The 27,819-nt window shown below is 49.5% G+C and overlaps 1 protein-coding gene across 2 annotated transcripts; it reads right to left on the bottom strand.

Moving 5' to 3' along the window:
• Positions 1 to 24: 24 nt before the first annotated feature.
• On the bottom strand, positions 25 to 27,785 carry USP5 (ubiquitin specific peptidase 5). Of its 2 annotated transcripts, none has more exons than XM_006273391.3 (20): positions 27,649 to 27,785; positions 24,502 to 24,627; positions 24,109 to 24,175; positions 20,963 to 21,096; positions 20,477 to 20,622; positions 19,913 to 20,097; positions 19,257 to 19,351; positions 18,519 to 18,712; positions 18,186 to 18,257; positions 16,720 to 16,798; positions 16,306 to 16,431; positions 15,707 to 15,860; positions 15,230 to 15,404; positions 4,292 to 4,380; positions 3,091 to 3,282; positions 2,366 to 2,509; positions 2,088 to 2,233; positions 1,780 to 1,933; positions 870 to 954; positions 25 to 647 (listed from the first exon to the last, which is right to left on the bottom strand). In XM_006273391.3, the coding sequence occupies exons 1-20, from the start codon at positions 27,754 to 27,756 to the stop codon at positions 554 to 556; spliced, it is 2,565 nt and encodes an 854-aa protein (XP_006273453.1). In that variant the 5' UTR covers positions 27,757 to 27,785; the 3' UTR covers positions 25 to 553. The 2 variants fall into 2 exon arrangements, with proteins under 2 accessions (XP_006273453.1, XP_006273454.1); XM_006273392.3 differs by having other exon boundaries at positions 3,160 to 3,282; positions 27,649 to 27,784.
• Positions 27,786 to 27,819: the final 34 nt, after the last annotated feature.

Here is a 27,819-nt window from a genome sequence, read left to right as displayed (position 1 = left end):
TACAATGCATGAGAGGCACTAAAGCAAGGGGGTATTTAGACCTTTATTTTATCCTTTGTGTATTTTGGCATTTAAGGGCACACAAGAAGAATGCTACTTATGGCCCACCTTATTTCCTGCACAGCTTCCTCTTCTAGGAAGGTGGAGAGAGAAAAAGAAGTCCACCCAGGATACACAAAGCCACACATACACACAAGCCCCCCTCCCCTTCCAGACAGAAAGGGGGTGGCATCATTACACCAAGCAGCAAAGCACTAGGGGCTACGTGTGTCTTGAGGTGGTGGAGGGGCAATGAAGAGACACTCTATATAGAAATTTAAATCCATTCCCACACCCCTGTCCACTTATGTCCATAGGGGCCCCAGCTCCCCCCCCACCCCCATTTATTAGGTCATGGAATCCAGGCCCCAGTTTTGCAGCAGTGGCATAAATGGAGACACAGAGGTGGAGGGGGAGAGGATGAATGTGCCCTGATTCTCTGTACTTATCCTGACCATCTCCCCCTGCTCGTGCTGTCAGTTTGCTCCCCCTCCCCACGCTGCAGGAGAGTGTCCTAGCTGGGGATCCTCTGGTAGAAGTAGATGTACCCAAGATCCTTGGGGGGTTTCTCAGAGGCGCACACTTTCTGGTCATTGAAAATCACCCACCTAGAAACATAAATAGAAGGAGAACTTAAGGAAGACAAGTTATGTGAGCCTGTCCATCCCAGGTTCCAGTGTCCCATTCCCATTTCCTAGGCAATATGATGGCCCTGTCCCTTTCCTGTCCTTCTCTGGTGACAAAAGCCACTTCCTCTCTGGAAGACTAGGCTACCAACACATAAATCTGGTTCTTTTACAACTCTCTTGCCTCCTCAAGGCTGCTCTTACCTGCCATCTTTCTTTATGTGACAGACATAGTGGCCACACATGGTGGAAGTGCCCATGTGGCTGACGAAGGCAAATAGCTGATACTCTGAGGAAGTAAAGGGGAAAAAGGTGATTTGACAGAGAAAGGAGAGAGGGATTACATACCCCAAGACTATCATGCAGCCATCTCTAGAGAAGAGCTTTTGTCCCAAGACTCCTTGGAGAGACCATTAAGCATCCTTGACACTGAGGAATACTTGGAAGCCAGAATGCATCATAGCTGAGGATGGGACTGATGTAGAACTAGATGACCTCAAAGACTGGGGGGAGGGGGGAGAGAAGAACTCCTGCAAAATCCCCTGCCTGCCTTCTCCTTGTACCCAATGTGTGTGGCAGGTAGAGGAGAGGAAACCCATAAAGTAGACCTGGCTCACACATGTGCTATAATGACTTGGATTCTCCACCCAGCACAGAAAGTAACAGTTTAGTAGCCTGGGCATTAATCCCTCTAAGATTTAGCTACTAGAACTCAAGTTCTGATGGTGACTGAAGAACAGCAGCCTCCAAGGCAATTAAGAGGAGAACTGAGGGAAGGAAACAGAACCCTCCTCACCTCCTTTTCACTAGATACCACATTCCTTTGCCTTTCACTCTTCCTTCTGATGATTCCCAGACTATGGGAAATAGGCCCCATGTCCCATTGGGCACAGACCCGCTCTTTCCACCCTGCTGCCTCACTCAACAGCCAGATAGACTCTTAAGTGCTACAACCCCAGGCAGAGTAAAGCCTGAGGGTTAGAGAAGAGCTGAGAGGAAGGAGAGTTAAACCCCATGGTCAGAGACCAAACACCAAATTCCAGCTTCTAAGCAAGGGAACTCTCCCCACAGAGCCAAGGAAGGAAACAGCCATGTCCTTGCATCTGGGACTCACTTCCAGGTCCATCACGCACTTTGGGGCCCACAGGAACCGATTCGGAGATTGACTCAGCTGCTGAACGCCCTTCTGAGATATCCATGGCAGCCTCTGCATCCAGGTCATCAATGTGACTGAAGATCCAGTCCACAGCACGCTCCAGACTGTTATTCTGCAGCAAACAGGGAGAGACTGAGACATCTAGAACCCCTCACCTTTCCGAGTCCCTCCTCCTTCAAGCATACTATCCCACTCACAGCCACAAAAGACTAGGATGTAGCAATTCAGAGGGACTGTCCCACTATGATCACATCCTTGCCCCTCACCGTGGCTCTAAGTGCTTTCATAGCCTGGTCCCGGGAGAAGCCCATGGAGACAATGGTGGCCATGCTGTCTTCTGAAGGGGGGTCTGGACAGGTGATGGTGGAACCTGGTCCACTGGATCCAGGAAGAACCAGAGGGTTGGCAAAATCTGAAGCAAGAAACAGAGCATAAAACTTGAGTGACTTGTATTTTAAGGCCTAAGCTACTGCTGGGAGAGGCTGTAATGTGCACCACATTGACCCAGGGGTGAAGGCTTCATTGTGATCATATGTTCTCATACCTGGATCATCCATGTGTGACATGACCCAGTTCATGGCAGCTTCAACCCCACTGTTCCCTGTGTAGTAAACAGCTTTGCGGCAGGCATCCATGGGAAAGCCCATCTCTACTAGCTGGATAATTACTGACTCATCCAACATGGGGGCTGTGAAGAAACAAAAAGATCAGAGCTCTCCTACTGACCCCCACCCCTTCATGTGGGAGAGAACAAGCAGGGCACACACACAATATTGTCCATATCTCCTGCCTGACCATGGCAACTTCCCACATTAACCTTTTCTCACCTTCTACAGAGCTCTGGGGAAAAGTGTTTTTTCCTCTACAGCACACAAGCCTCCATTCACAAGGCATCTGCAGGGCATGGAGGGGCGCAGTGCCCCAGCCAGGTGCTGCCCACTGAGCCCTGGCTCCTCCTACCCAAGCTCCACCATTAACGCAACAAACCCCCTCTCCTTTGTGCGAGTCCCGACATCTGGAAAGGCACTGGGCATGTCCCAAATCTCTCTCCTCCTTGGCCCAACCCTCCATAAGCTCGGTGCAGAAAAGACTGTTGGAGTTGCCAATATCCTTGCCTAACGAGCATGCAAGGTGACAGCTAGCAGCCAGGTGGCAGAGGGACAGGAAGACAGAAACTGAGCAGAAGGAGGAAATTGCTAGCATGGGAAATAAGACACAAGGAGAGCGAGGGAGCGAATCAAGCATTAGGAGGAAAGAAGAGTCACTAACATGTCGGAGAGGAGAAGTGAGGGGAGCAGAAGGAGTCGTCGTCCTCGTTGCCATAGAACCCCAGGCTACCTTTGGGCTCATCTGGTGTCACCAGTGGGGGTGCTATATCCGGCATCTCCTCTTCACCATCCTGTAGACCCGTCCCCCGCAGCGCAGAGATGTCCAGCTCCTCTGGCATTTCAATGGAGACATCTGTAAGAGAGATCCTGGATTAGACCCTGTCTGATGAGTTCAAACAAAACACAATGAGATTCACAAAAGTTCACGAGTTACCTGGAGTAGGGAATTCACTAAGGCAAGGGTGGGCAAAATACGGTCTGCGGGCTGGATCCTGCCCACCAATTGATTCTCTTTGGCCTGCAGTTGCTCCTCTGAAGGAGAACTGTATCTGGCCTGCAGCTGCCCTGGCTTTCAGCACCTCTCATCCTTTTCCCTTCCCCATACCATAGGTAGCTACAGCAGCAGCAGCTCCAGTTCCAGTGGCCAGGCAGCCACTCTCCTCAGCTGCCTGCCCCACTTCCCGGCCCACAGGGTATACTCCAAGGTAGGGGGTGATGAGATCCTGTCCAGACTTCTGTACAGCTCCAACCCTGTGGTTGTTTGCAGACCAAACGGGCCAGCCCCTGGCAAACTGAATCTCAGGTAAGGTTCCTCGCAGTCAGGGGAGGGGGTGCAGAGGGAAGAGGACCAGGAGCTGCAGGTCATCTGGGCTCTGCTGGGCTGGGACCTGGTAGGGGTGTGGGCACTACTAACACGGTGCTGTGCTGTGTTCCTACATGCTGCTTTGGGTCATGCCACATGGGTGCAGTTAGTGCGGTTCCTGCCCAACCCTGAGCCCCTAGCATATGGTTGGGTCAAGTAGGAGCTGCACCAGCTGCTCTACCTGCACCCAGGTGGCCCAAAGCAGTACACTAGTACACAGTGGCACCAGCTAAGCCTGGCCCAGCTGTGTACTGAGGACTCAGGGCAGGGGAGGGGGTGCAAGGAGAGCTCCAGGGAGCTTGTGCATCTATGGGGCCCTCAACAGCTTATGAAAACTTGTTAGAGTGGCCCTGCAGCCCAAATACTTGACCATACCTGCACTAAGGCATTTTGTTACAGCGACACCCCCCCCCCCCCGGTACTGACCCCAATATAGCATCCTACTGGGGTAAAAATGAGGATGGAGGACTTGGCTTTCACATCACCTCATACTTCTTACCAAGCTTTTTGGGCACCCAATCCAGGCCAAAAGTGAATTTCTTGATTTGGATCACCAAGTAGTCTGGGAAGGAGGCAAACCGTGTTGTCCTGAAAGACAGAGATATCTCTGGACATGTTCCCCTTCATTCTGTTAAGTGGGGTTGAGGGTAAGGGGAGACTGGCTGGTTCGAGAAGAAACTGAGGCACAACATGCACATCCACTGTAATCTGTGTAACATTAAGGAGATGCCACTATGTTGAGCTCTAGGCACTGCACACAGGAACACTCTCAGGAGGTAACACTTTGAACGAGAACTTGCTACAGCATTTCCAAAACTCTTAGGATGGAGACACTCTTTAGAAGAATAATACAGATTCCTTTCAACCATGTCATGTGTCAGGCCCCAATTTATAGAATCTGAACTGAGCGATAATTTAAAATGCATCCTTCCACGTTTATTTTAAAGGAATGTTTATTCACCACAGGATGTTAGGAAATATTTGAATATAACCATTATTCAAAACTAAAGTAGAATGTTAGCTGAAAGAAGCATTACTAGCTTTATTTCTTCAAAGCAGTTATTGCTACAGGAAAATACATGTTTCCCTAACAACATCCCTTCCATGGGCTTAGTTCATTCCATAATGGCAAGATCTTCCAAAAAACAGCACTTTCTTGACCCACTCTAGCTGCTATACCACAGGGGCAGATGCCAGATTTATGAAGTGTGCTGCCTCAATAATTACCTTCTCAGCAGTACTCATGGCTACTCCTTCTAGAACAGTGGACTCACCTGAGGCTATGCTGTTTTTCATAACCTTTGTTTCTGACTTATTGAATTAGCGTTCTAACTAGATTACTAGAGGGTTCTTTGCACCTGACTCCTTGTTTGGAGAAGGAATGTCAGTGGCACTAAACAGATCCTCCATTCAGATTACACAGATCTTTCTTATGCTAGTTCTTAGTTCATTATGATACATGTTTTTACAGTGAAACAGTTAAAGCTGACATTTAAAAAGCATCTTCACTGGTATCTGAGTTAGCATCCACTGAATACCAGATGGCTCCTACATCAGAGCTCTGGGTTCAGACTCTGCCAACACAAGCAGATACTGATACACTGAACATAGGAATTGCCATTTACTGTATGAAACCATAGGTCTATGTGACATGGGATACTGGGCAAGATAGTGGCAGAAGGTGGATACTGAAAGGGAGAGAGAACAGGATATGAGCAGGGTTTTTCCCCCCGTTCCTCTCCCGCTTGCAGGCTCCAGCATGCATTTAAGGTCTAGGGAGTTCCAATTCAGACACTGTACCCCTAATACTTGTGCTCAATAGCTACTAATGCACCTTTCCTCCAAGAATTTGTTCAATCCCTTTTTGAACCTGGCTAAACTGTCTGCTTCCACAACATCCTGCAGCAAAGAGTTCCAGTCTTTAATGGCATGCTGCGTGGAAAAAAAAAGGTTGCTTTTGTTTCCTTCTATGACCCCTAGTTTTTGTATTGTGAGATGGTAAATAAATCTCCAATTATTTTTTTACAACATAGTATTTTGTAAATATTTATCATGTCCTCCCTCAATCCTCTTTTCTAAACTAAATAGGCCTAGCTTCTTCAGTCTCTTCTCATATGGAAGCTCTTCTATACCACTAATTTGCCTTGTTGTCTCTCTCTGTATCTTCTCAAGTTCTTCTCATCATCAGGGATCCGGGTTTTCTGTTTCCCATAGAAAAATGGGAGTAAACCACGGATTTTACTTTTTACTGGAGGTAAATGAGGATTTCACATTTTACCAGAGAAACCCATGAATTTTGCAGTTTTGCTATGAGCCTCTGCAGGCTGGCAAGAGTTCCAGCCTGCAGGGACGAAGCATCTAAATGCACATGGCCCCACACAGCCTGGAGAATAGCTCCCACAGGCAAGTGGGGAGGAAGGGGGGAAATTGAGGCCCCCATAGGGAACGAGGGAGTTGGGCAGGGCAGGGGCTGCTGCCCAGCCGAGCAGTGCCTGGAGCTTGGGACTTAGGGCTGCAATGTGTGGCCACAGGGCCCCAGCAGGGAGTGGGACAGGCCACGGGTGGCCCATCTAGGGGACAGTGGGGACCTGTGCCCCCCAGATCTGTGCACAGGGTGGGGGCTGTGCGCTGCCTGCTTCAGGCTCGGGCTCTCGCCCTGCTGCCCTGCGGCCTCTGCGCCCAGTGTGCATGATCTGGTGTTCCAGGGTACAGCAGAGCTGCACAAGAAAGTTACCTGCCACTTTGAGCTCCACAGTGCCCAGGCCCCTGCATGCAACTCCACGCCACCACCCCCACTGCACCCGCACAGGCAGGGGACAGTAGCGTGGAGCTCCTGCCCTGTGCACAGATCTGGGGGATGGGTCCTCTTGCCCCCCAGGAGTGCACACAGCAGAGGAGAGCCATCCTTCCACCCCCACCAAGCCCGCAGCAGGCAGGCTCTGCTGCAGCATTTGAAGACATCCTTGAAGTGCTACTTGCTTCCGGAGTCAGACATCCTGATGACATGGCTGACCCAGCAAAGTTAGTGTTGGATCATTGCCTCAGCAGGTGAGTTTATGATATTTGCTTGCAAGAGGATGCTAATATTGGTACATCTGTCTACCCACTGGATTCGAAGGAACTTCCACAGGCAGCATTGATGGTACTTCTCCAGCAACTTAAGGTGTCACCTGTATGCTGTCCATCTCTCAGCTCCATACAGTAAAGGTGGGGATTCATGACTACTCGATAAACCATGAGCTTGGTTTTGGATCCACCATCTTCAGACACCCATTTTCTCAGGTGTCTGAAGGCTGCACTTGCACATCTGAGATGATGTTTGATTTCTTCACTGATGCCAGCCTTCTGCGAGAGATGGCTTCCAAGGCACAAAAAACCTCAATTTTTCTCCAGAGTCTCACCGCAAATTCAAGTTACTGGAGCTGGGGACTACTCATTAAGAGCTTGTTGATGGAGGACCTTAGTCTTCTGAATGTTAAACATCAGTCCCATTTCCCTGTATGCCTCGGAAAAGTCATCAGTGATTGCCTGGAGGTCTGCTTCTGAGTAAGCACATGCTACAGAATAGTCAGCATACTGGAGCTTGATGACTGAGGGTGGGGTGGTCAGCTGAAATTAGCCATCCCATTTGGTAGTTTAGCTCCACTCAAACTGGTTAATGGTCAGATATTCATGGTCAGCTTGTTAATGGTCAGATGTAGCACTGTGGTAAGGGCCATCAACAAGAGCGTTGGAGTGATGATGCAGCCTTGCTTAACTCCTGTCTTAACCTCAAAGGGATCTGTAACAGACCCATTATTGAGAACCACTGCTGGCACAGTCATGAAGCAGGCAAAGAATGGTGACAAATTTTGGAGGGCATCCATACTTCTAAAGAATGCTCCACAGTGCTTTTCAGCTGACAGAGTTGAAGGCTTTTGTGAGGTCAAAGAAAGCCATGTAGAGAGGTTTATTTTGTTCCTGGCATTTTTCCTGCAGTTGGCAAGCAGTGAAGATCATGTCAGTTGTGCCTCTTGATGCCTTAAACCCACACTCAGATTCCAGGAGGAGCTCTTCAGTGAGTGGAAGGAGACTGCTCAGGAGGGTTCTTGCAATGATCTTTCCTGTGGTGGACAGCAATGTGATCCTGCTGTTCCACAGTCAGACTAGTCTCCTTTTTTAAAGATCCTCACGGTCATGGTGTCCCTGAAGTCATCTGGGATTTCCTCCTCATTCCAAATCCTTAAAATGAGGGCAGAGGGCTGTAATGTGAGCTTCTCCCCCTCCTGCTTGAAGATTCCAGTGGGGATTCCACCCGCTTCAGATGCCTTGTCATTCTTCATCTGCTTGATGGCTTTCCTCACCTCATCAAGGGTTGGAAGGATTCCAAGATCATTTTTGACTAGGCGTTATGGGATGGAGTTGAGAACACCCTCGCCAACAATAGTCTCAGTTGAAAAACTTTTTGAAATGCTCTTTCCAAAAGGCATGGATGGCTCGTTTTTCCTTGATTAGGTTTCCTCCATCCTTAGGGCTCAAGGGGGGTAGTACCCGAGTACTCTGACTCTAGACAGCTTTGGTGGCACTGAAAAAACCATGCATATTGTGGATGTCAATGAGATGCTAAATCTCCTTTGCCTTGTCTTCCCACCACGTTCTCCATATCGCGGGTGTTCTTTTGGACCCCCGCCTTGGCTTGCTGATGACTCAATTTTGTTTGCTTGTAATTGATATATTTCTGGCAAGCACAAAAGGCCTTGCATTTGCAATTGATCAACTTTTGCATCTCTTGGCCATTCCCATCAAACCAGTCTTGATGTTTCTTGGTAGAGAAACCAAACATCTCTTCACAGGTGCTGATGCCAGTACACTTGAAGGCACCCAAGTGCTGCTGACATTCTCCCATTGTTGATTGAAATTTGCCAGTTTTCCATTGAAGCACTGATGGTAAAGGTCTCATTTGATTGGGTCCTTGAGTACTTTGATACTGATTGTCTTGTGGGCATTGCTTCTACGGCAGCTTTCATTTAGGAGCCAGTTTGAATAATATAACTGAGCAGATGAGTCTGTGATCAGTCCAGCAATAGTCACCTCCTAACACAGCTTGGGTGATGCAGACATCTTTGTGATCCCAGGCATAAACTATGAAGTCTTCCATGCAAATGGCTTTTCCAGCATATTCTAGTTCTTCTGCATCCTTTTTGAGGTGTGGGGACCAAAACTGGGCACAGTATTCAAGGTGCAGATGCACCACGTTTTTATAAAGGGGCACAGTGAACTTTCTGTTTTGTTCACAATTCCCTTAATAATCCCTAACATTGCAAGGGGGGGGGAGGGGCAGTGCCAGATTGAGGCCCCCACAGTGAGGGAGGAAGTGGGGCAGGGCCTGGGGGTGTTGCCCAGCCAGGGTGGTACATGGGACTCGGGGCCGAGGCAGGGAGCAGGATGGAGCCACAGTCCAGGGAGCATGGGGGCAGCTCTCCGCCACTGCACACACCCCTTAGGGAGGGGTGTGTGTGTGTGTGTGTGGGGGGGGGGGGGGGGCGGGAGTGGTGGGGGGGGAGAGAGGATATGGGTTGCCTGCTGTGGGCTTGGGGCTCTCTACTTTGCTTCCTTTCCCTTAGGAGCCCTACCCCCCTTGTCCCCTTTGAACTAGAGCTCATTCAACAAGCGTTAGTTAAAGTACCCCCACTGCCATTTTTAAGCACTGAGATTGATACATGTGATGCAGGAGGCTGCTGAAGCATGCCAAAAAGGTTTCTGTCAGTACTTTAAAATACAAGGCATCAGCAATAAATCAGCAATAAATTGGTTACTGGATTGGCATTGGCTGATATGGTCCGTTAATAATCAGCTATTGGTAACAGACAAGAAAATCTTTATCAGTGCACCCCTAGATGTTACCACATCATAGCGTATAGTTTGGGTTATTTTTGCTCAAGAGCATCACTTGTCCCACAATGTCCTCATGGGGAACTGTGGCCTCGACAACCCTACAGTCCGATGGCTGGTGAACTGGCTCTGAGGTCAGACCAGAGTGGTAGTCGACAGAACTGAATTAACATGGCACATAGCGATCAGAGGTGTCCCCCAAGGCTGTTCTCGGACCTGTACTCTTTAATGTATTTGTAAATGATCTGGACTCTGGTGTCAGAAGCAGACTGGCTAAGTTTGCTGATGACACCAAACTATGGAGAAGAGCATCCACACTTGAGGATAGGCTGGTGATCCAGATTGACCTCGGCAGGCTCGCAAGTTGGGCAGATGAAAACCTGGTGGCATTCAATATGGAGAAATGCAAAGTGTTCCACCTTGGGAGAAAAAACCCACATCACACTTATAGGCTCAGCAGTACTACACTCACCAGCACCATGACTGAAAGAGACTTGGGGTCATGATTGACCACAAGATGAACATGAGCCACCAATGCGATACCGCAACCAGCAAAGCAACCAAAACTGTGGCTTGCATCTATCGATGCATCTTAAGCAAGACCCAGAAAGTCATCCTCCCACTGTACTTGGCCTTGGTGAGTCCACAGCTGGAGTACTGCATCCATTTCTGGGCTTTGCAATTCAGAAAGGATGTAGAGAAGCTTGAAAGAGTCCTGAGAAGAGCCACACGCATGATCAGAGGGCAAGAGACCAGACCTTATGAAGAGAGGCTAAGAGCCATGGGACTCTTCAGCCTGGAGAAGCGCAGGCTCAGGGTTGACTTGGTGGCAGCCGGTAAGTACATAAGGGGTGTGCATCAGGAACTGGGAGAATATCTGTTTACCAGGGCACTCCAAGGAAGACGAAGTCTATATGACATTGGTCAGGCTGCAGTTGGGAGTACTGCGTCCAGTTCTGGGCACCACACTTCAAAAGGGATGTGGACAACATCGAGAGAGTCCAGAGGAGGGCCACTTGCATGATCAGGGGGCAGCAGGGCAGGCCCTACAAGGAGAGGCTATGAGACCTGAACCTGTTCAGCCTCCACAAGAGAAGGCTGAGAGGGGATCTGGTGGCCATCTATAAACTGGCCAAGGGAGACCAGCAGGCAGTGGGAGAGTCCCTGTTCCCCCGAGCACTACTGGGAGTAACAAGGAATAACGGCCATAAGTTGACGGAGAGTAGATTCAGGCTAGATATCAGGAGGCACTACACTTCAGTGAGGATGGCTAGGATCTGGAACCAACTTCCAAGAGAAGTAGTGCTCACTCCTACCCTGGGGGTCTTCAAAAGGAGGCTAGATAGACACCTTGCCGGGGTCATTTGACCCCAGCATTCTTTCCTGCCCATGGCAGGGGGTCAGACTTGATGATCTGCTCAGATCCCTTCCGACCCTACCAGCTATGAAACTATAAAGTCCAATGGTCACAAACTCCTGGAAGACCGTTTTAAGCTGGACATAAGGAATAACTTCTTTACTGTCTGAGTCCCCAAGGCCTGGAATAGACTCTCTGCAGAGGTGGTGCAAGCACCTACTCTGGACACCTTCAAGAAACATTCTGATGCCTATCTTGCTGGGATCCTTTGACCCTAGCTGACTTCCTGCTCCTTGGGCAGGGGGCTGGACCCAATGATCTTGCGAGGTCCCTTCTAGCCCTAGTGTCTATGAAATCACTTTACACACACCTACGTTGAATTACATCCACCATTTAGTTGCCCATTTACTCTATTGCACTAGATCTTCCTGTAGTTCCTTACAGTTCACCTTGGTCTTTACCACTGACAAATCTGTGTCATCCACAATTCTGGCCACCTCACTGCTCACCCCCTTTTCCATATCATTTATGAATTTGTTAAATAGCACCGGTCCCAGCACAGATCCCTGGGTGACCCAGTTGTTTACTTCTTTCCATCCTGAAAACTAGCCATTTATACTTATTCTTTGTTTTCTTATCCTTAAGGCAATTTCTGATCCACGAGTGGACCACCCCTGTAATCTCATGACTACCTAACTTAATTAAGAACCTTTAATAAGGGTTCTTGTCAAAAAGCTTTTTGGAAGTCCATATATACCAAGTCAACTGGATCACCTTGATCTACCTGCTTATTGACACCCTCAAAGAACTCTAGTAGGTTGGTGAGGTATGATTTCCCTTTGACAGAACCTCGCTGATTTCTCCCCAGCAAGTCATAGTCATTCACATCTTGAATGACTGACTCTTTTATTATTGTTTCTATCAGTTTTCCAGGAATGGAAGTGCACTAGCCTGTAGCTCACTGGACCGCCCCCTAAGCCTTTTTTTAAATAATGGAGTAGCATTGGAAAACCTCCCGTTTTCTGGTAGTGAAGATGTTTTTAGTGGTAGGTTGCATGCTACAGTTAGGAATTTGGCAATTTCTGCTCTGGACTCCTTCAGGACCCTACAGTGAATGCCATCAGGTCCTGGTGATTTGCTGCTTTTAGTTTACCAATTTCCTCTAGGATCTTATCAACCAAAACCTCTGTTTGAGTTAGCTCCACAAACCTGTCCCTTGAGAGGAGTAGACCTGGTGTGGGAATCTCCCTAACATGCAAAGAATACATTTAGTTTCTCAGCAACAGCCGTGTCATCCTTTTGGGCCCCTTTCAGACCCTGATCATACAAAGGCCCAACTCCCTGGCAGGTCTTCAGCTTCTACTGTATTCTAAGAAATGTTTATTGTTATCTTTTATGTCTCTAGCCAGTTTCTCTTTAAATTCTCTCTTAGCTTTTCTTAATTCAGTTTTACATTTAATTTGCCTGAGTTTGTGCTCTTTCCCCCCCACCCCCTATTAGGATTTGGCCTTTCACTAGGGAGGCATTTCCTGAGGACTGCCCTGCCACAAGGAGCCCCACCACACCATCCTCCCCAGCAGGGTGTAGTTTTAGGTCATTCCCCAGAACCAATGCAGGCCTACTTGCCCTGGTGTTTCTTCCTCTCACTAGGCTTTCTGATGTTCCTCCTGAGCTGCTTGCTCCTGGGCACTCTGACACAGCCTCCTCTCAAACACCCTGGCCCAACTCACTCCAACCCCTTATAGGATGCCTCCCATTCAGAGGCTGTGCTTCATCCCCCTTCATAGCAGCCTGCATGCTGGCTGAGCCCTACCCTCTTTTGGCTGTGATGTTGCCCACCAAAGAGGGAACCTTCAGCCTCTTCTCGGCTCTGGCCCCGCCAGTGTGCATGTCAGTAGCTCTCCGCAGCCCTCGCAAGCTGTTCGCAGTCAGTTCAATTGCCCTTAGGCCTTCTGGTTCTGGCCCCCTTGCACTGACCAGTCGAGGGTTCAGACAGTTAGTCTGGCAGCAAGTGACCCATCTCTCTACTCAACAGGGGTCCCCGCTCTGGGCCCCACCATAAATCCATCAACTCTCCTGGGCTTGCCTAGAGTCCCAGAGATCTTATGCCTGGCATCCTATTACTCTGCTGAGCTCATGAGCCCCTGGCCTCACCGCTAGCTATATTGAGGGGCTTGCCTAACCCCTCAGTAGGCTCACAAGCTGCAAGCCCTTCCTAGGCTGGCCTCGCTTTCCCTAGGCTGAGCCATCTCCCCAGGGCTTGGGACCCCACTGGGTCCCTAGGAACCTCCTTCTTCCCCATAGTTCCTACCCTGTCCTCTGGAATGTTCCTGGGAGCACCAATACTCCGTCCAGGAGATGTCACTCTAGTAGCATCCCAGCAACAACTACTAGCTCTGCTCCTCAGGCCCTGCTCTTATACTGAGGCTGCGCAGCCCTGCCCCAATCAGGCAGCCTCCTGGCTGTCATGTGACCACCTGCTTGGCTCTGCAGTTACCTGCAGGCTGCCTCACAACCTGCTCAGGCCCTTGAAGTGGCAAGCACCCAAAAGGTATACCATACACACCACCCCCCTTAAAATCCTTCCCAGGGAATGGTCTCTCTCTGCCATTCCCCGCTGCAGGCTCCTCTCCCAGAGCCTGGTACAAGACCATACAGTGGCAAGCACCCCAATGGTGCTCCACCAGTTTCCCTTTTAAAGTTAAACTACTGTGATATTTTGTCATCTTCCCTTCCACATGGATGTCAAACCCTACTACACTGTGGTCACTATAGCAGAGCAGCTCAATAACACTTGCACCAAATCCTACGCATTACTTATGACCAAAGATCCTGGTTTTCTCTGATAACCCCCCCAATTTTTAGATCTATGTATTAGTGGCATTTCATTTTAATCCCAGAAAAAGGTGGATTTTGGGTTACTTTTTTTAATCCAAAAATTGGGGATTTTTTTTTTTTTTTTAATCAGAGAAAACCAGGATCCCTGCTTATGACTAGGTCAAGAATGGCCTTTCCTCTTGTAGGTTCCAGGACTAATTGCTCCAGCAAGCAATTTTTATAATGTCAGGTCTCTGCATCCCAGTCTGAGATTCAACTGACCCAGTCTTCATGGGTACCTGAAATTACCCATTATTATTGTGTTTTCTGTTTTCATAGCCTCTCTCAACTCCCTTAGAATTTCTAGCTCACTGCTGTCTTCCTGGTCTCTGGGGAGCAGGGGTGGGGTGGTCAACAGTGTATCTCCAGTTATACCTTTTTTCTACTGAAACATGGAATTTTTATGCTCAGAAATACTGTGGTACCCATCTTACTAGTTAAAAATGTCTACTCTATACGATTCAATGCAGTCTTTGATAGAGTGCCACTTTCCACATCAGTATGACCTATTCTATCATTCCTGTATAATTTGGATCCTGGTACAGTGTCCCATTGATTTTCCTCTTTCTGCTAGGTTTCCAAGATACCTATTATGCCCATACAGTTAATTACCGCTAAGTATTCAAGTTCCCCCTTCTTGGAGCTCATATTTCTGGCATAAGTATAAAAGCACTTATACTTTTTATTGTTGCCTGGTTGACTACTTGAGTGGGATATTTTAATCAGTAAATCTGTGTTCATTCTGATCTTCTCTGTACTCCCACTGTGTTTCTTATCCCTATTGTTTATAGCTTCACCCCATAGCGTATGTCAAACTGGTTACATTTGCTTCATGTTCTCAAGTTAGCTTGCAACTTCAACATACTTAATAATACAAGATTCTGAAAAAACAAACAAATGCAACTGCAGTTCCCTCTGCCCAGGCTTATAACTCTTTTACGCTTTGGGAGAGATTCGTTTTAAAAGTACAATTCAATTAAGGACAGTAGAATTTTGAAGATGGGGTGTCAAAAGCCAAATTTATGGCCTCCTATTATAATACTACAGATGCTGAAGCACAGTGCTACAGGCTTCACGCTACTATCTTAAACTTTGCCCACTGTAATCCTCAAGAGAACGTGCAGCAAGACTCAGCCCAAGGTAAGGAGTTAAAGAGCCATCCGCAGTGCTGAAAGGGCTTCACCGTGGCTAACTTTTAGGGACCTACTAGCTCAGAAACTTGGTACATAGGAACCCTGGGTAAAAGTCCTGCACCAGGTATTGCATAAGGGTTACACCGTTACACACCTCACATCTTTAGCCTACACCCTGCTCCCCACCAACCAAACTCACTTGAGAGCCACAGACTTGGCCTGCAAAGCTGTGCTCCAGAAGTCATCCACCTGCTCCGGAGCCCCATAGGCCTCTAAGCAGGAGCTGAAAGGCACCTTGGCTCGGACCAGCTCAGGCAACGGTTGCTTCTCTTCCTCTGCCTGGCGCTTCTTCTCTTCATATTCTAGTAACTCATCTATGGAAGACAGCACAGTAAAAGACAGGCTCCACATGCTCACAGACCCCTGACATTCTGTCGGAGTCTCACAGGCTAGAGTCACAGCAGGGGAATGGCCTGGTTCTAATTTCAGTGATGGACACCACTTCACCATACTGATGAAGTGCAAATGTCTCTGGGGAAGGCCAGCTCAGTTCCATGGAGTGAGCAGGAAGATTTAGTTGCGTGACAGCAGGGTGTTCAGATCTTTTAGGGATTCCCCACCCTAAATTAAGGAAAGGGCTTGATATCCCCACTTCAACCACTCTCACGTTACTGACCTTTGTTGAGTGCAGCATCCATAGGCACAGGCAGCTGCATAATGTAGTCTACACGTTGAGTGTATTTCACCTTCTCTGTGGCGAGGCACTTGAGCTTCTCCTCCACTAGGAAACGGAAGACCTCGTTGGGGTTCTCCGAGCTGCGGCAGTTCCTCTGGCAAGCGAAAAAATGGAGATGGCTATGCTATTAGGATGGCTGGATAAAAAAAAAAAAAAAAAAAAAAAAAAAAAATCTACAGAAGCAGCTGCCCACCGTTTCCTGTAACTGTAGGAGCTGCTTCTCCAGCTTTCACCCTCCACTCAGCCCTAAAGTCCTGCCTAAAAGCAGGTGCATTGCAGCTGTGGAATCAACCGTAAATAAAAAGGCTCTGGCTCACAGAGGTACTGACAACACCATCTCCACCAGGAGCAACCACCAGTGTCCCAAACTGCTAGTTCTGTGTCACCTGGTGCTTCAAAACAGTGTGGACAATTCCTCTTTGTTGCTCCTTGTCTGCTTAAAGTACCAGCCCCACCCACTGCACCTCAAAAATGGGAAAGGCACCTTCCCAATTGCTGCACCTTCTAAGAATTTGGAGGGAACTTGACTTCATCTTTACCTCCACCATATTAATGAAGTGCAAGAAGAATTCCTGGGCATCTTGCTGACGATTAGTGGAAAATTCTGGGTGCCCTTTGCCAACAAGAGACTTAAACATACGCGGAGCTATGCCATTCTGCACACCCTGGAAGAAAGGAGGAGATAGAGAGAGAGAGAGGGGTGATCATAGCCTTCCAAGTGTATGTCCCCGGAGTGTGTTCCTGTCCAGTCCTTGCCACATAGTTTATTAGGAGCCTGTGGCCTGGCTGAGCCTATGGAGCCTCTGTAAGAGATTTTCCCCTTCCCCCTCCATCCAAACACTTTAGTGCATCTGAAATGTAGCGAAAGAGGTTGGACTAGGGACCTCCAGCTCTACTTTTCTATGATTCTACAATCCCCTCTCCCATGAGGACACTGAGGTCCTAGTCTTCACCTTCTGGTCTGGTTGTTCCCCATCTGCAGAGGCTGGTTTTGAATACTCTCCTGAAAGCAGTCCATGTCCCAGTTTGGCTCTGGAATGACACACCAATTCCTGTTAGTGTTGAGCTGCTCACTGCTCCACTCTGCCTCTCCCCCTATCCCTCCCTAGCTTCTCATGTCTGGAATTAGTTCAGTTCACCCTAACCTCAACACTTAGATGGACTTGCCTGAGATAACCTTGCAGAGTTCTGCTCCCACAGCCATTATTTCTCTGTCCCATCTTACATTGCTATACTAAGACTTGAGCAATACCTCCAAAAGCCTTAACTATTCCTTGAGCAGTGGGTAAGAACATTAAAGGGACACTCTTGCCTCCTGATGAAAAGCAGCCATTGCTGGGCTGGGATACAGCAGTGACAGCTACATCTCACAGCAGCCAGGAAAAAAGCCACATATTAATTGGGACTGCAAAGGTTACCAGGGCAGGCTCAGTGGAATTAGCCTGAGTCAGCACTGGCACCAATGGGAGCAGGCTTCACCCCTCCCTCACTAGCACTCTAATCATATTTCCCAAAGTGAGAGACTGGGAAATGTTACCAACCTCTCCCCCTGTTCCTAGCTACCCATGCATCCCAATCCATCCAAACCCTGCCCCTTAGCAACTCTCTCCCACTCCCCTGCACAAAAGCTTCCCTTCATAACCCAGCCCACTCTCCCACATGCCTAGAAGTTCCCCAGGCCTCCTCAACCCAAACACCAACTACCCAGAACTGACAAGGTACCTACAATCCAGAGACTGAGCAGCTCCCTACGACTCAGAGTTCCCCCTCAGCTCTGAATTAGTTTCTACTCATCATCTTCCAAACTCTTCCCCTTCTCAACAACCATCAGGCTCAAGAGTACTTTGTTTGTTTTTTTTCTGCTAGGGTTGAAAGAGCAGATATAGCAGAAAATATGTACATGCAGTATGAAGCTCTCCCAGAAAATCCTGTACTCCCTGTTCTGTACTTCCTCCCTGTCCTACTGCACAGCATGTCACAGGAAGCAAAAGCAAAGAGCTTTTTAAATTGCCTGTGTCAGACTAGCCCCACCTAAACCTCTCTACTCTGTTTTGCTGCCAGAAACCAACTCTGCAGAGCCCAAAGCCATCTGCTGACAGCCAGGTAGAATACAGTCGCCAGGAGTCCCCCAGTGGCAGCACATGGTACTGTACTCTGCCAATTATTGCTTGGGGGGTGAAGGGAGGGGACACACAGGCCTTATGTTACCCTTGGGAACATGTTCTTTTCTCTTTGGGGTATCACACCCAGCATTCCAGTCAAATCTCAGCTCTTGGAACTTCAGTGATCGAAGGACTAGCCAGTTCATTAGTAGGATCTACTTGCAACATGGTACCATCTAAGCCTACATGAAAGAGTAGTCCTAGGAAACCCAGGTTTACCCCCAGCCTCTCCCTCCTCTCTTCAGTGCTCTACATACACTTGGGTGCTGAAGTCCTGCGTGGGATCTGCTGGTGCATTTTGGAATATCTTCTCCAGCTTGTCCACATACCTGCAATACCAACCAGAGGCAGAGGGGACATGTGGATGCATCCAGCACAATGAAGGTCCAGGGTCTATGTTCCCAACCATGCAGAAGACCCCAGCAGTAGCAGATTTCATGCTGCTGAACCCATTATGCCTCAAGGAGGCCAGGCTTACCCACCCCCACAGCAGAGTTTGGACAATTGGGCCACTGAGTCTTGATCTCCCCCTACCCATGCCTGCCTTGCAGCTGTCAGAAATGAGAGAGAATAGGCCTCAGCTCACTTACTTTCTCTGGAAGTCAGAGATACTGAACAGCACCTGCATCACAGAATTGAGGTAGCAACTGTTGCCCAGGTTGCGGATGCCAGTGTAACCAGGGCCATAGAGAGGTTTGAGCTGCACTCCAGACTCCTGGATCAGTTCCCACTCCCCAATGCGCTGGTTCATGTCAATTTCCAGTTCTGTCATTGTCTTGTCTGTCTGTGGACAGACGAGATGGAAGAGGAAGAACTCACAGACATATTTCAGGAGCCAGAACAGTCAAGTTCTAGAAAAAGATTGTAAAGGCTGCAAATGTCACAAGGACACACACCTTGAGGAGAGAGGATCTCGCTCAGTAGAGTAGGAGAAAGTAATTAAGAGAAATGGGGCGAGTTAAAGCCAAGGAAAAAAAGCTAGGGAATCATTCCCCCGTAGTCTGGTACCTAACTGTGGGAACCACTGCACAAAGCGAAAAGCTGAGAAGAACCACTGCTCTCATTATTGAAATAGAAGCCCCAGGGGTCATAGCAGCAGCCCCACACTGCTGCTATTGCAGTAGCCAGTGCAGTACATGGAGGACATAGGGATACATGAGAGGAATACATGGCTGCCTTCAGCCTAATGGGAGGGCAGGGGCTGACTAGCCAATGATAGCTACACTGCACAGCAACTGGACTGTCATCCTGACCAGGGTGAGGGATGCAAGAGGCTTGGGTTCAGCTAAGGCATCTCAAAATACATCATCTGGGGACCACCTCCTCACCTTCTGCATCTTGAGCATGTCAATCCCAAAGTGAGCCAGGTGCTCTGCCAGGTTGGGATCCAGCACCATGTCATCCTCATCATAGGAGTAGACATCTGTGAGGAACACGTAGGTGGGGAGGGAAAAGGCTTACTCTTGTCTAGGTCTAAAAACCACTTCCCTCCAGCTGCAGGCTACTGTGTGGTGGGGGCAACAATACTCAGAGCTTAAAGGTTTGATAAACAAATTATCAAGCAGTGAGGTTCCTATTCTTTCTTCCTCAGGACAGCAGCATCATGGACTCGTAAGTAAAGAAAATTCTCCAGGGCAAAGAAGGAGGGCACTGGAGCAAGGTACAAAGCCCCCACTGACCTGTTCTAGGTCTCTGACAAAATTCCTTTGAAGCAATGAATATCAAATTCTAAACCGAAGAGGAAAAAAATCCAGACAGCCAATCCAATGCCCCTCAGATTCCAAGGGGGGCAGGAGCAGTTTGTTCCTCAAACCCTCCAGAAGTGGCTCAGACTAGGGAAAGCCCATGAGGTGGTGTTGTTAACTGTTCATTGTATACCTTGGTTACAGCATTAAGAATAATAGTGTAACACCCAAGACCCTCCCCCACTTGCTTTCTCAGGGAAGAACAGTGCCTAGTTTTTAACACAAGACTAGCTTCTTACCAGCACCATCAGGGGTGATGGTTCCCAGTTTCACAGCCAGTGGGTAGCCAGTCTCTCGGTAATGCTCAACTGCATGATTGTTGCCACCACTGCCATCGAAGTATCGCCGGCCACAAAGGATGGCTCCATCAGTCATGTTAAGCCACAAGTTCTCACGCATGTCGCACTTGCTGCACTTCCAGCCGCTGCCAACAGGGGAAGCAAGAAAGGGAGCTATTAGATACCTTTAACTCCCTATTCCCCAGGCTCTCTCCCCTACTGCCCAATCACAATGCCACAAAGAAATGCTGCTGGGATCCCATTCCTCTGCTACTCCAGGAGGTTGGCAACTTTTTATGGCAGCACTCAATTGAAGTTAACCCCCTTCCCTCGAAGTTTAAGAACTTAATAGCTTGATCCACAAGTCACATTCCAAATCAGGAAGGGGCATGGGAGGAGGCCCTACAAAAGAAATCCCATTCACTGATAGAGGAACTCTACCACTGCCACGCTAGGAAAGGATGGTATGTTGCGCAGACTGTGTAGGATATGCAGTGATACAACACAACTTCAGGCTAGACTCACCATGGAGGAATGCGGATGTCATTCTGTAGCTGGTGCAAGGAGAAAGCATGTTTAGAGATGCGACGGACCTCCCCATCCCAAGCCTGCACCTCCTGCTTCCGTGAGGCGGAATCTGCTGTCAGGATAGCTTCAACAGCACTTGCGATCTGGAATTGGGGAAAAAGGAGTAAAGGGGAGCTGTAAGCTCTCATCCCCCAATACTCTAACTATGCCAGATATAGGTTCGCCACATGGTTCTCCTTGTTATTTGCATTACTGCCACCTAAGGACCCCAGTCATTGACCTGACTATATAAGGCTCTGTATGAATCCGGAAAAAGAAAAGAGTTTATTCCAGCCTGCTCATTCTCTTACCTACTCCAGTGTTGAGCCTCTATTACAACTTTACTGGACTTCATTTACAAAATTGTAGGGTTTATCCACAGAGTAATGTGTTTCCTGCAGAAAGAAAAGGGGGCAAGAGGAAAAAAACTAAAACAAACCATACCCTGTCTCTGACCATGTCAGGTAGTCCTTCTAGGCCATCTCGGGGGATATCCAGGTGCTCTGGGAAAATTACTATTTTTACATCTTCATCATATTCAAACTTCTCCTCTGGGATGTCAAAGCCACCTTCAACACCTATAAAAGGAGGAAGTTAGAGAACAAGCACTAAATTGAAGCATCTATATTTCTGAAACTCATTCAGCTAGGTTACATGGGGCAAGACTGCAGCCTTGGATACCGTATAAAACAGGACTGTCCATCTGGTGACTCATGGGCTGCACCTAGCCTAGAAAGGGTTAAGTTGCAGCCCACAGGCACCTGCCCATCCACCACTCCCCTCACAGCTCTGGTTGCAATAGCAGCTGGAGTCTCAGTGATCCCCACCCTACTGCCTCCTCCACCATTTGCTGCCTGCCCCTATCCCAGGGGCAGGGCATGATAGCACAGCTATAATGGCACAGGCAGGGGAGATGAAGGCAAGTCTTGGACTGTGCAGGCATGTGGTGGTGGTGGTGTGTGTAGCTAGGAGTGTGGCTTGCCCTGGAGGAACCTGTGGGCATGCAGCCTCCACTAACATGGCATGTGAGGCCTTTGGCCCCCAGCCACTTAGAAAGAAGCTGGACAACACAAATATAACATAAGGCACTGTAAGTACTGTGATTAACATTAACTTCTTGAGTGTAGAGCAGGGGTTTTCAACTTTTTTTAAGTAGGGTACCCTTTCTGGTGGGTACCCCTTCTGGACACAGAGCAAGGGTGGGGAGCGCTGACAGCTGGCCAGGGAGCAGAGGAGGGGCTGCTGACAGACAGCTGGAGACAAATCCAGCAGTGTGGGGAGCTTGCACTTGGCTGCCACCGCCATCTATACACTTCGCCGCCGGCTAGCTGGGGAGCATGGGGCAGTTTGCTGATGGCCACCCAGATGCAAAGCCGGTGGCACGGAGAAGCGGGGGTACCTGTGAATCGGCAACGTGGGGGTGGGACTGCCGCTGCCATCCATCGCTCTCTGCCACCGCCGGGTGCCACTTTCCTGTGCCCATGTATCCCTGCTTCTCCGTGCCACCGGCTTTGTGTGCGGCTGGCTGTCAACACCCCTCCCTCCTGGCAGCGCAGAATGTATAGATGGCGGTGGGAGCGGCCACCACATGCGAGCTCCCTGCACCACCACTGCACGAGGAGGAGGCGCTGAGAGCTGGCAGCACACAAAGCCGGCAGTGCCAACAAGCAGAGATACTTGGGCACAGGTAAGTGGTGCGCAGTGCCACAGACTGAGGGATGGCAGCAGTGGTCCTGCCCCCCGCTTCCCAGCTACCCCTGCTTTTCCGCACTGCTGGCTTTCCGTCCAGCTGGCAGTCAGCAACCCCTGTGCTGCCACGTACCCCCTGGGGCCTTCCCGGGTACCCCCAGTTGACAACCCCTGGTCTAGAGTGCTAACAGCTAGAACAGGACCCCAAAGGAGCATCTCTTGCACATGAAGATGACTGGATGTAGATGGGAATGCAGAAAGAAATCCTCTGAAATGTAAGAGACGGCATCTCAGTCACTGCACCATCCCTTCCAAAACACTTTGCCTCCGTTTCCTTTCTTTTCCAGAAAGGGAGATGCCAGAGCCTCAAACACTAGAAAGCCAGAGAGGACAGTACCCACTAGAATATTGTCGTTGGAAGAAAAAGGTCAAGCTACTTAGCCAAAACAAGAAATGCAGCTTGAATGACTTCTTGCACAAACTTCTCTCTGCCTCTTGAAATGTCAGTAGACATGAGGGCTTTGTGAATAACTTTGCAGCAGCATAGGCTGAATACAAACTGGTGATGTCTGCTATGGGAAGAACACACGACCCAATTCTGTGAGTTCCACATAACTCTGCTTCTGAAGGGTTGTTAAGTCAGTAAGAGTGTGTTGTGAAAGAAATGTCACATTACTTTGGCATTTCTTGGTTCTCTTGTGTTTGAGGTCTCATATTTTAAATGGGCACAGGGAGAAGAAGACATTTCACCCCCCCCGTTGCCCAATCACCCTAACTCCCTGACAATTTTTTGTAAATTAATTTCCTTTATTAAGGAAAAAGCAGATGAACCAGGCCTGTTGGACTCTTCTCTCAACAAAATGGTTCATTCTGTGCGGTTGGAACGTCAAAAACTAATGTTGTCTACAAAGACTTGCTTTGACTCTCAAGAAGTTGCTCCTAGCAGTGGCTCCAGAAAAGACCACCAGCTGAAAACAGCCTGACTGCCTAACACCTCTAAGAGCCATCCTCTCACCCAAAGAAATCACTCCTGACATAAATATACCTTTACTCAGGTCCTACCTTCCACTACATAAAAAGGAATGCTTAAGGGACAAGGAAAATAAGTTCAGTACTGTTATGCATTTCACTCAGTGAGTGGTCAATGTTATAAGACCAAGGAGTAACTTCAGCATCACATGTCTGCACTGTGGTGCAAGAGGCTCTGTTTCAATCCCATTTTAAACAAGCAGCATTTTGACTGTTGTCTTGGTAGGAGTACTATATGCAAAGTTCTTTCCACACTGTGCATAAATGTCTAGCTGTTCCATAGCAAATGCAAACATAGCAATACACAGTTCTGTCATTCAAACGCAGCTCATTTTTATAAGTTTCAGCATTTAGACTTTTTCCAAGTCCCAGGCTCCTCAACTCGTAAAGAACATTTTAGCCAGAAAAATTCAATGTGGAGCTTGACTATCATTGTTCCCCATCTGCAATAAACACAGTTAATCTTTTTTTCCAGAAGTTTAAAAATGTATTTTTATTGGTGACTCTCTTGGAAACCCTTTTATGAAACAACCTCAGTTTCTTCCCACACTGTTCCAAACTCCAGGGAGGTTATACGACCAATAAAGCTGATGTACATTTGTGGATTTTACAGAGAATGCAAAAATCTACCTGTCAACAGAGAACTTATGCAAATCTGAATAGAGAGAAGGAGTAGAATTTGAAACAGCTGTCCTTCCTGGTTACTCCCAGACAGATGGGCACAACATTGAAGGACATGACTGACTTGAACCAACAGAGGTAACAGGAAAGGCAACAGAAGGTACTTGGCTAGACAGCTCCAGAAGACTGACCTAGTACAGCAGTGGAATTAGCCTGATCTAGTACTATGGTACAAAGAGCTGTTTTCTTACCAATAGCCAGACGGGTGGGCTTTTTCCTTGGAGGGTCACCAGCAGTAGAGTTGGCATCTTCTTCTTTCTGTTTCAAAAATGAGAAAGAAGGAAACAAAGTTAAATGACCAAGCACTCCAAGAGAAGCCCAAAGCCCAGGAGCTAAGCCACTGTGGAACTGGACTAGAGACTGCAGGAAGAGTGACAACAGAAAAAGAGTGCAGGCTGCCAATATAATGACTCAGATGAAACAGAAATGTAGGATTAGGGTCCCATGAGGAGAAACAACAGGTTATGTTTACGATGTGGGGGATGGGGAACCCAGGTGTGAATGAATGCAGAGATGGCTCTCTCCTTTCAGCCTCAGAGCAGGTTGGGGGACGTGTTTTTTAGTACCCACTGTTCCCTTCTTACCAGTTTGCGTGTTCTTTTGAGGTGCAGATATACTCGCTGGCCCGTCTTCTGATAGTGTTTCTCCACGTATTGCTTCCCAAAGCCGAGGAACGTGTTCATGCAAATATACAGACCCCCGTCAGACTCCTGGGGGAGAGGGAAAGAGAGCAATTGAGGGGGAAGAAAAAAAAAAAAGTCAACCTGAAGAGAACTATCCCCCTCCAAACCTATACCCCATCTTCTATGGAAGAGCTGCAGCTGTCAGCAGCCCTCTTCCCCACCCCAGATGAAACACACAACTCTCCTGTAGGAGGGATTAGCAGGGGGGTTTGCTTGTGTGGGGGTCAGGGCAGGGAGGCGATGGTTATCAGTAGCAGTGGGGGCTGGAATTCTTGGGTCTCAGGGTGTAATTTGGGGCATCTTGCCTGAGAGCTCTTTGTTTACTGTAAGCAGCGTGGAGCTTTTTGGATAGCATGAGATATAAGTTTTTTAAAAAATTAACTAAATAAAAAGTTATGGGCAAAGCAGGCCATTCAGGAGAATAGGATACAAGGACTTAAACCTCTGGGAACACTGGTTCCAAGTAAAGGTGCACAAATATATCAGTCCATATCAGATCGGCACTGATAAAAGGAAAATTGACGTGATCAGCAATCGGCTTTTTTTGGCCAGCATAGCTGATAAGGTCATCGACAAATGCCGCGTGCATGAATGCAGCTGCAGCATGCACGTGGCCAGGAGTGCAGCCTGGCAGCTTGGAGAGCAGCATCCAGGCGGTAAGTCTGTGGGGGGCAAAGGCGCGTGAGGAAGGGAAGGGGCGTTTTGGGGGGGGGGGGCAGATCAAGGCCCCCACAATGCGGGATGGAGTGGGGCTGCAGCAGGGGTAGGCGCTGCCCAATCAGGGTGGGGCAGGGTGTGGGACTGAGCAGTGGGCAGCTCGTCTGTGGGGCTGGGGGGTGGAAAACAGCTGCTGCCACTGCACGCACCTCTGGGGGCACGTGCCCTCCCTCCCCCTCCAGATTTGTGCACGAGGCAAAGGCAAGCTGCCCACTGAGGGCTTGGGGCCAGAGTCTGCACCAACCTCTTCCCAGCAGGGGGGTGGGCCAGGGCTGTGCTCGGGGCAGGTAAGGGCAGCACCGGGAGAGGGGGCTACAGCTCACCCCATAGCCCCCTCCCAGTGCCATCGTCCACCCACCCCAAGCATAACCCCGAGCACAGCCTCCTTCCCTCCTGGGAAGAGCTTGGCCCAGCCCCTGGCCCCAAACCTGCAGTGGGCAGCCTGCCCTTGCCCCAAGCACAAATCCAGGGGGCACATGCCACCCATGCCTCCCCCGGGGGTGCGCACGGTGGCTGCATCCCATGCCCTGCTTTGGCAACGCCTGCCCCAGCAGCGCCTGCCCCAGCCCCACTCCCTCCCTCACCACAGTGGCCTCAATCGCTGCCCCTCATGTCCCTACCTTCCCCCACCACAGATTTACCGGCCGGACACTGCTCTCTAAGCTGCTGGACTGCATATCAGCTATCAGATCGGTATCAACCGATATGGCTGGTTAATAATTGGCCATCAGTATCGGCCAAAAAAAATCTCTATTGGTGCACCCCTAGTTCCAAGCTCATTCAGTACTGACTGAAAGTCAGTCTCAAGGATCAGCCATTCAGTAGCTAGTTGGAAAAGAACCGAGTCACAACCTAGTTGCCAGTAGGACACGTGACCTCATCAAAATGAATGGTTTGAAAAGCCCCTTCCCCATTCATCTTGGGTGGAAACAAAACTGAATTAAGCCAGATCCAAGGATTTTTCACACTGTTTTAAAAACATCTAGGCAATTACAGCGACAAAGAAAACCATTCAAAATATGACCCAATCCTAACCAATATCGCTGTATTTGCAGAGAAAGGACCCTGGTATCAGTGATGCTGCTCAGAGTTTGCCAAAACTGAGAAGAATCAAGGCAAGCAGAGCTCTGTTAGTGTTATGGTCCCTTAAAAGCTTTGGGGCAGGTCTGGTGTGGAGAGGAAATCAGGTCAGTTTCACTCTCCAGGGGTGGGAAAGCTCCAAGCACCAACAGAAAAAGAAGACCCAAATACAGAGACTGTCCCAAACAACCAGAAAGCACAGAAAGAGCAGGAGAAAAGGACACCCCATCCAAAGCAGCATCCAGACACAGGGATTGGGAGAGGAAAGAGAACTAGCTATTTCTCTACAATTTCCTTGCAAATTGCAGCTTGGCTCGCTCTCTCTCTCTGGCTGGCTAACAGGAAAAAGACAGACAACGAAGGTGCTACACAGGAGGTCTATAATAAGAAGAGAAAACGGAAAGCAGAATAAAGCCAGGCAAAGAAAGAGAGAGAGAAAATCCAGCAAGTCAGGAAGTGAACAAGCTGCATTTTTCAATCACTCAAAATTAAGCCAGCTGCATGAGACAAGGAAACAAGCATCATGCCACTACACGGTCCATTCAAAACCAAGAGAAATGGCTGCAAAGTTGTTTTTTTCCATCCCTGCCTGCACGCCCCAGGGAGCTTTCAAGAGCAGGTGGGACACAAGCTTGGCTGGGACAGGTTAGCCAAGGATGCTCCCACTTGAAGTAGGCAACTGGATGGGGCATGACCGGGCTTTCCTGAGAGCTGGAGAGTGCAGCTCCTGACACAGCCAAGCGCTATTTGAAACCTAAGCCAGGACGGGGGGTCCCAGCCCACGGTCGGTCGCAGCACCAGCAGCAGGTCTCAAGGCAGATGGGGGAGAGGCGGAGACCCTGAGGCGCTGGCAGCACAGGCTGCCCGGGGGACACGCGCGACTCAAAGCGAAGGGGCACAAAGGGCAGGGCCAGGAGCAGAGCCAGGCCCGCGGGGGCGTGGCCCAGGCCTGGCTCCGGGACGCTGCTCACGCCCGCCGCCCGCTACCCAGGCCCCGCGGCCGCGGGCCCGGCCCCTCCCCGCCGCGCCAGCCCCGCCCGCTCGCCCCGGCCCGGCCCGGCCCGGCCCGGCCGTGAGTCAGCAGGGCCGCGCCCCTCCCCCGCCGCGGCTGCCCCGCGCGTCGGGCAAGGATCGTGGGGGCGCGGCCTGCGGCGCGGGGAGCCAAACGGAGCCCCCGGCCTGGCCCTGCCCAACCCTGCCCTCCCCTCGCGGCCAGCGACCCCGGCCCCGGCCCCTCCCAGCTGCGCTCACCGGAGTGTCGAAGGAGAAGGCGCACTCGTCCTTGTGCACGCGGTCGCCGGCCTTGGGCACGCGGATGGCCGGCAGCACCGACAGCAGCGCCTCACTCAGCTCCGCCATGACAGCGGCCGCCTGCAGCCCCGCCTCGCCCACTCACCCCGGCCAATCCGCGCCCTGCCGCAA

Source organism: Alligator mississippiensis, chromosome 1, assembly GCF_030867095.1.
Source record: "Alligator mississippiensis isolate rAllMis1 chromosome 1, rAllMis1, whole genome shotgun sequence".
Lineage (NCBI taxonomy): Eukaryota > Metazoa > Chordata > Crocodylia > Alligatoridae > Alligator > Alligator mississippiensis.
The sequence above is the reverse complement of the archived record's forward strand: the minus strand, read 5'-3'. Positions and strand labels throughout refer to the sequence as shown.

What these genes read in the sequence shown, in the direction of transcription:
- USP5 (XM_006273391.3), bottom strand. Translation starts at nt 27,756, where the DNA reads ATGGCGGAGCTGAGTGAGGCGCTGCTGTCGGTGCTGCCGGCCATCCGC. An exon ending in CTGACATGGTCAGAGACAGG is followed by an intron (nt 20,623 to 20,962) that starts GTATGGTTTGTT and finishes CCCCAATTCCAG; the next exon opens with ATCGCAAGTGCTGTTGAAGC. An exon ending in ATCTCTGACTTCCAGAGAAA is followed by an intron (nt 18,258 to 18,518) that starts GTAAGTGAGCTG and finishes TTGGTATTGCAG; the next exon opens with GTATGTGGACAAGCTGGAGA.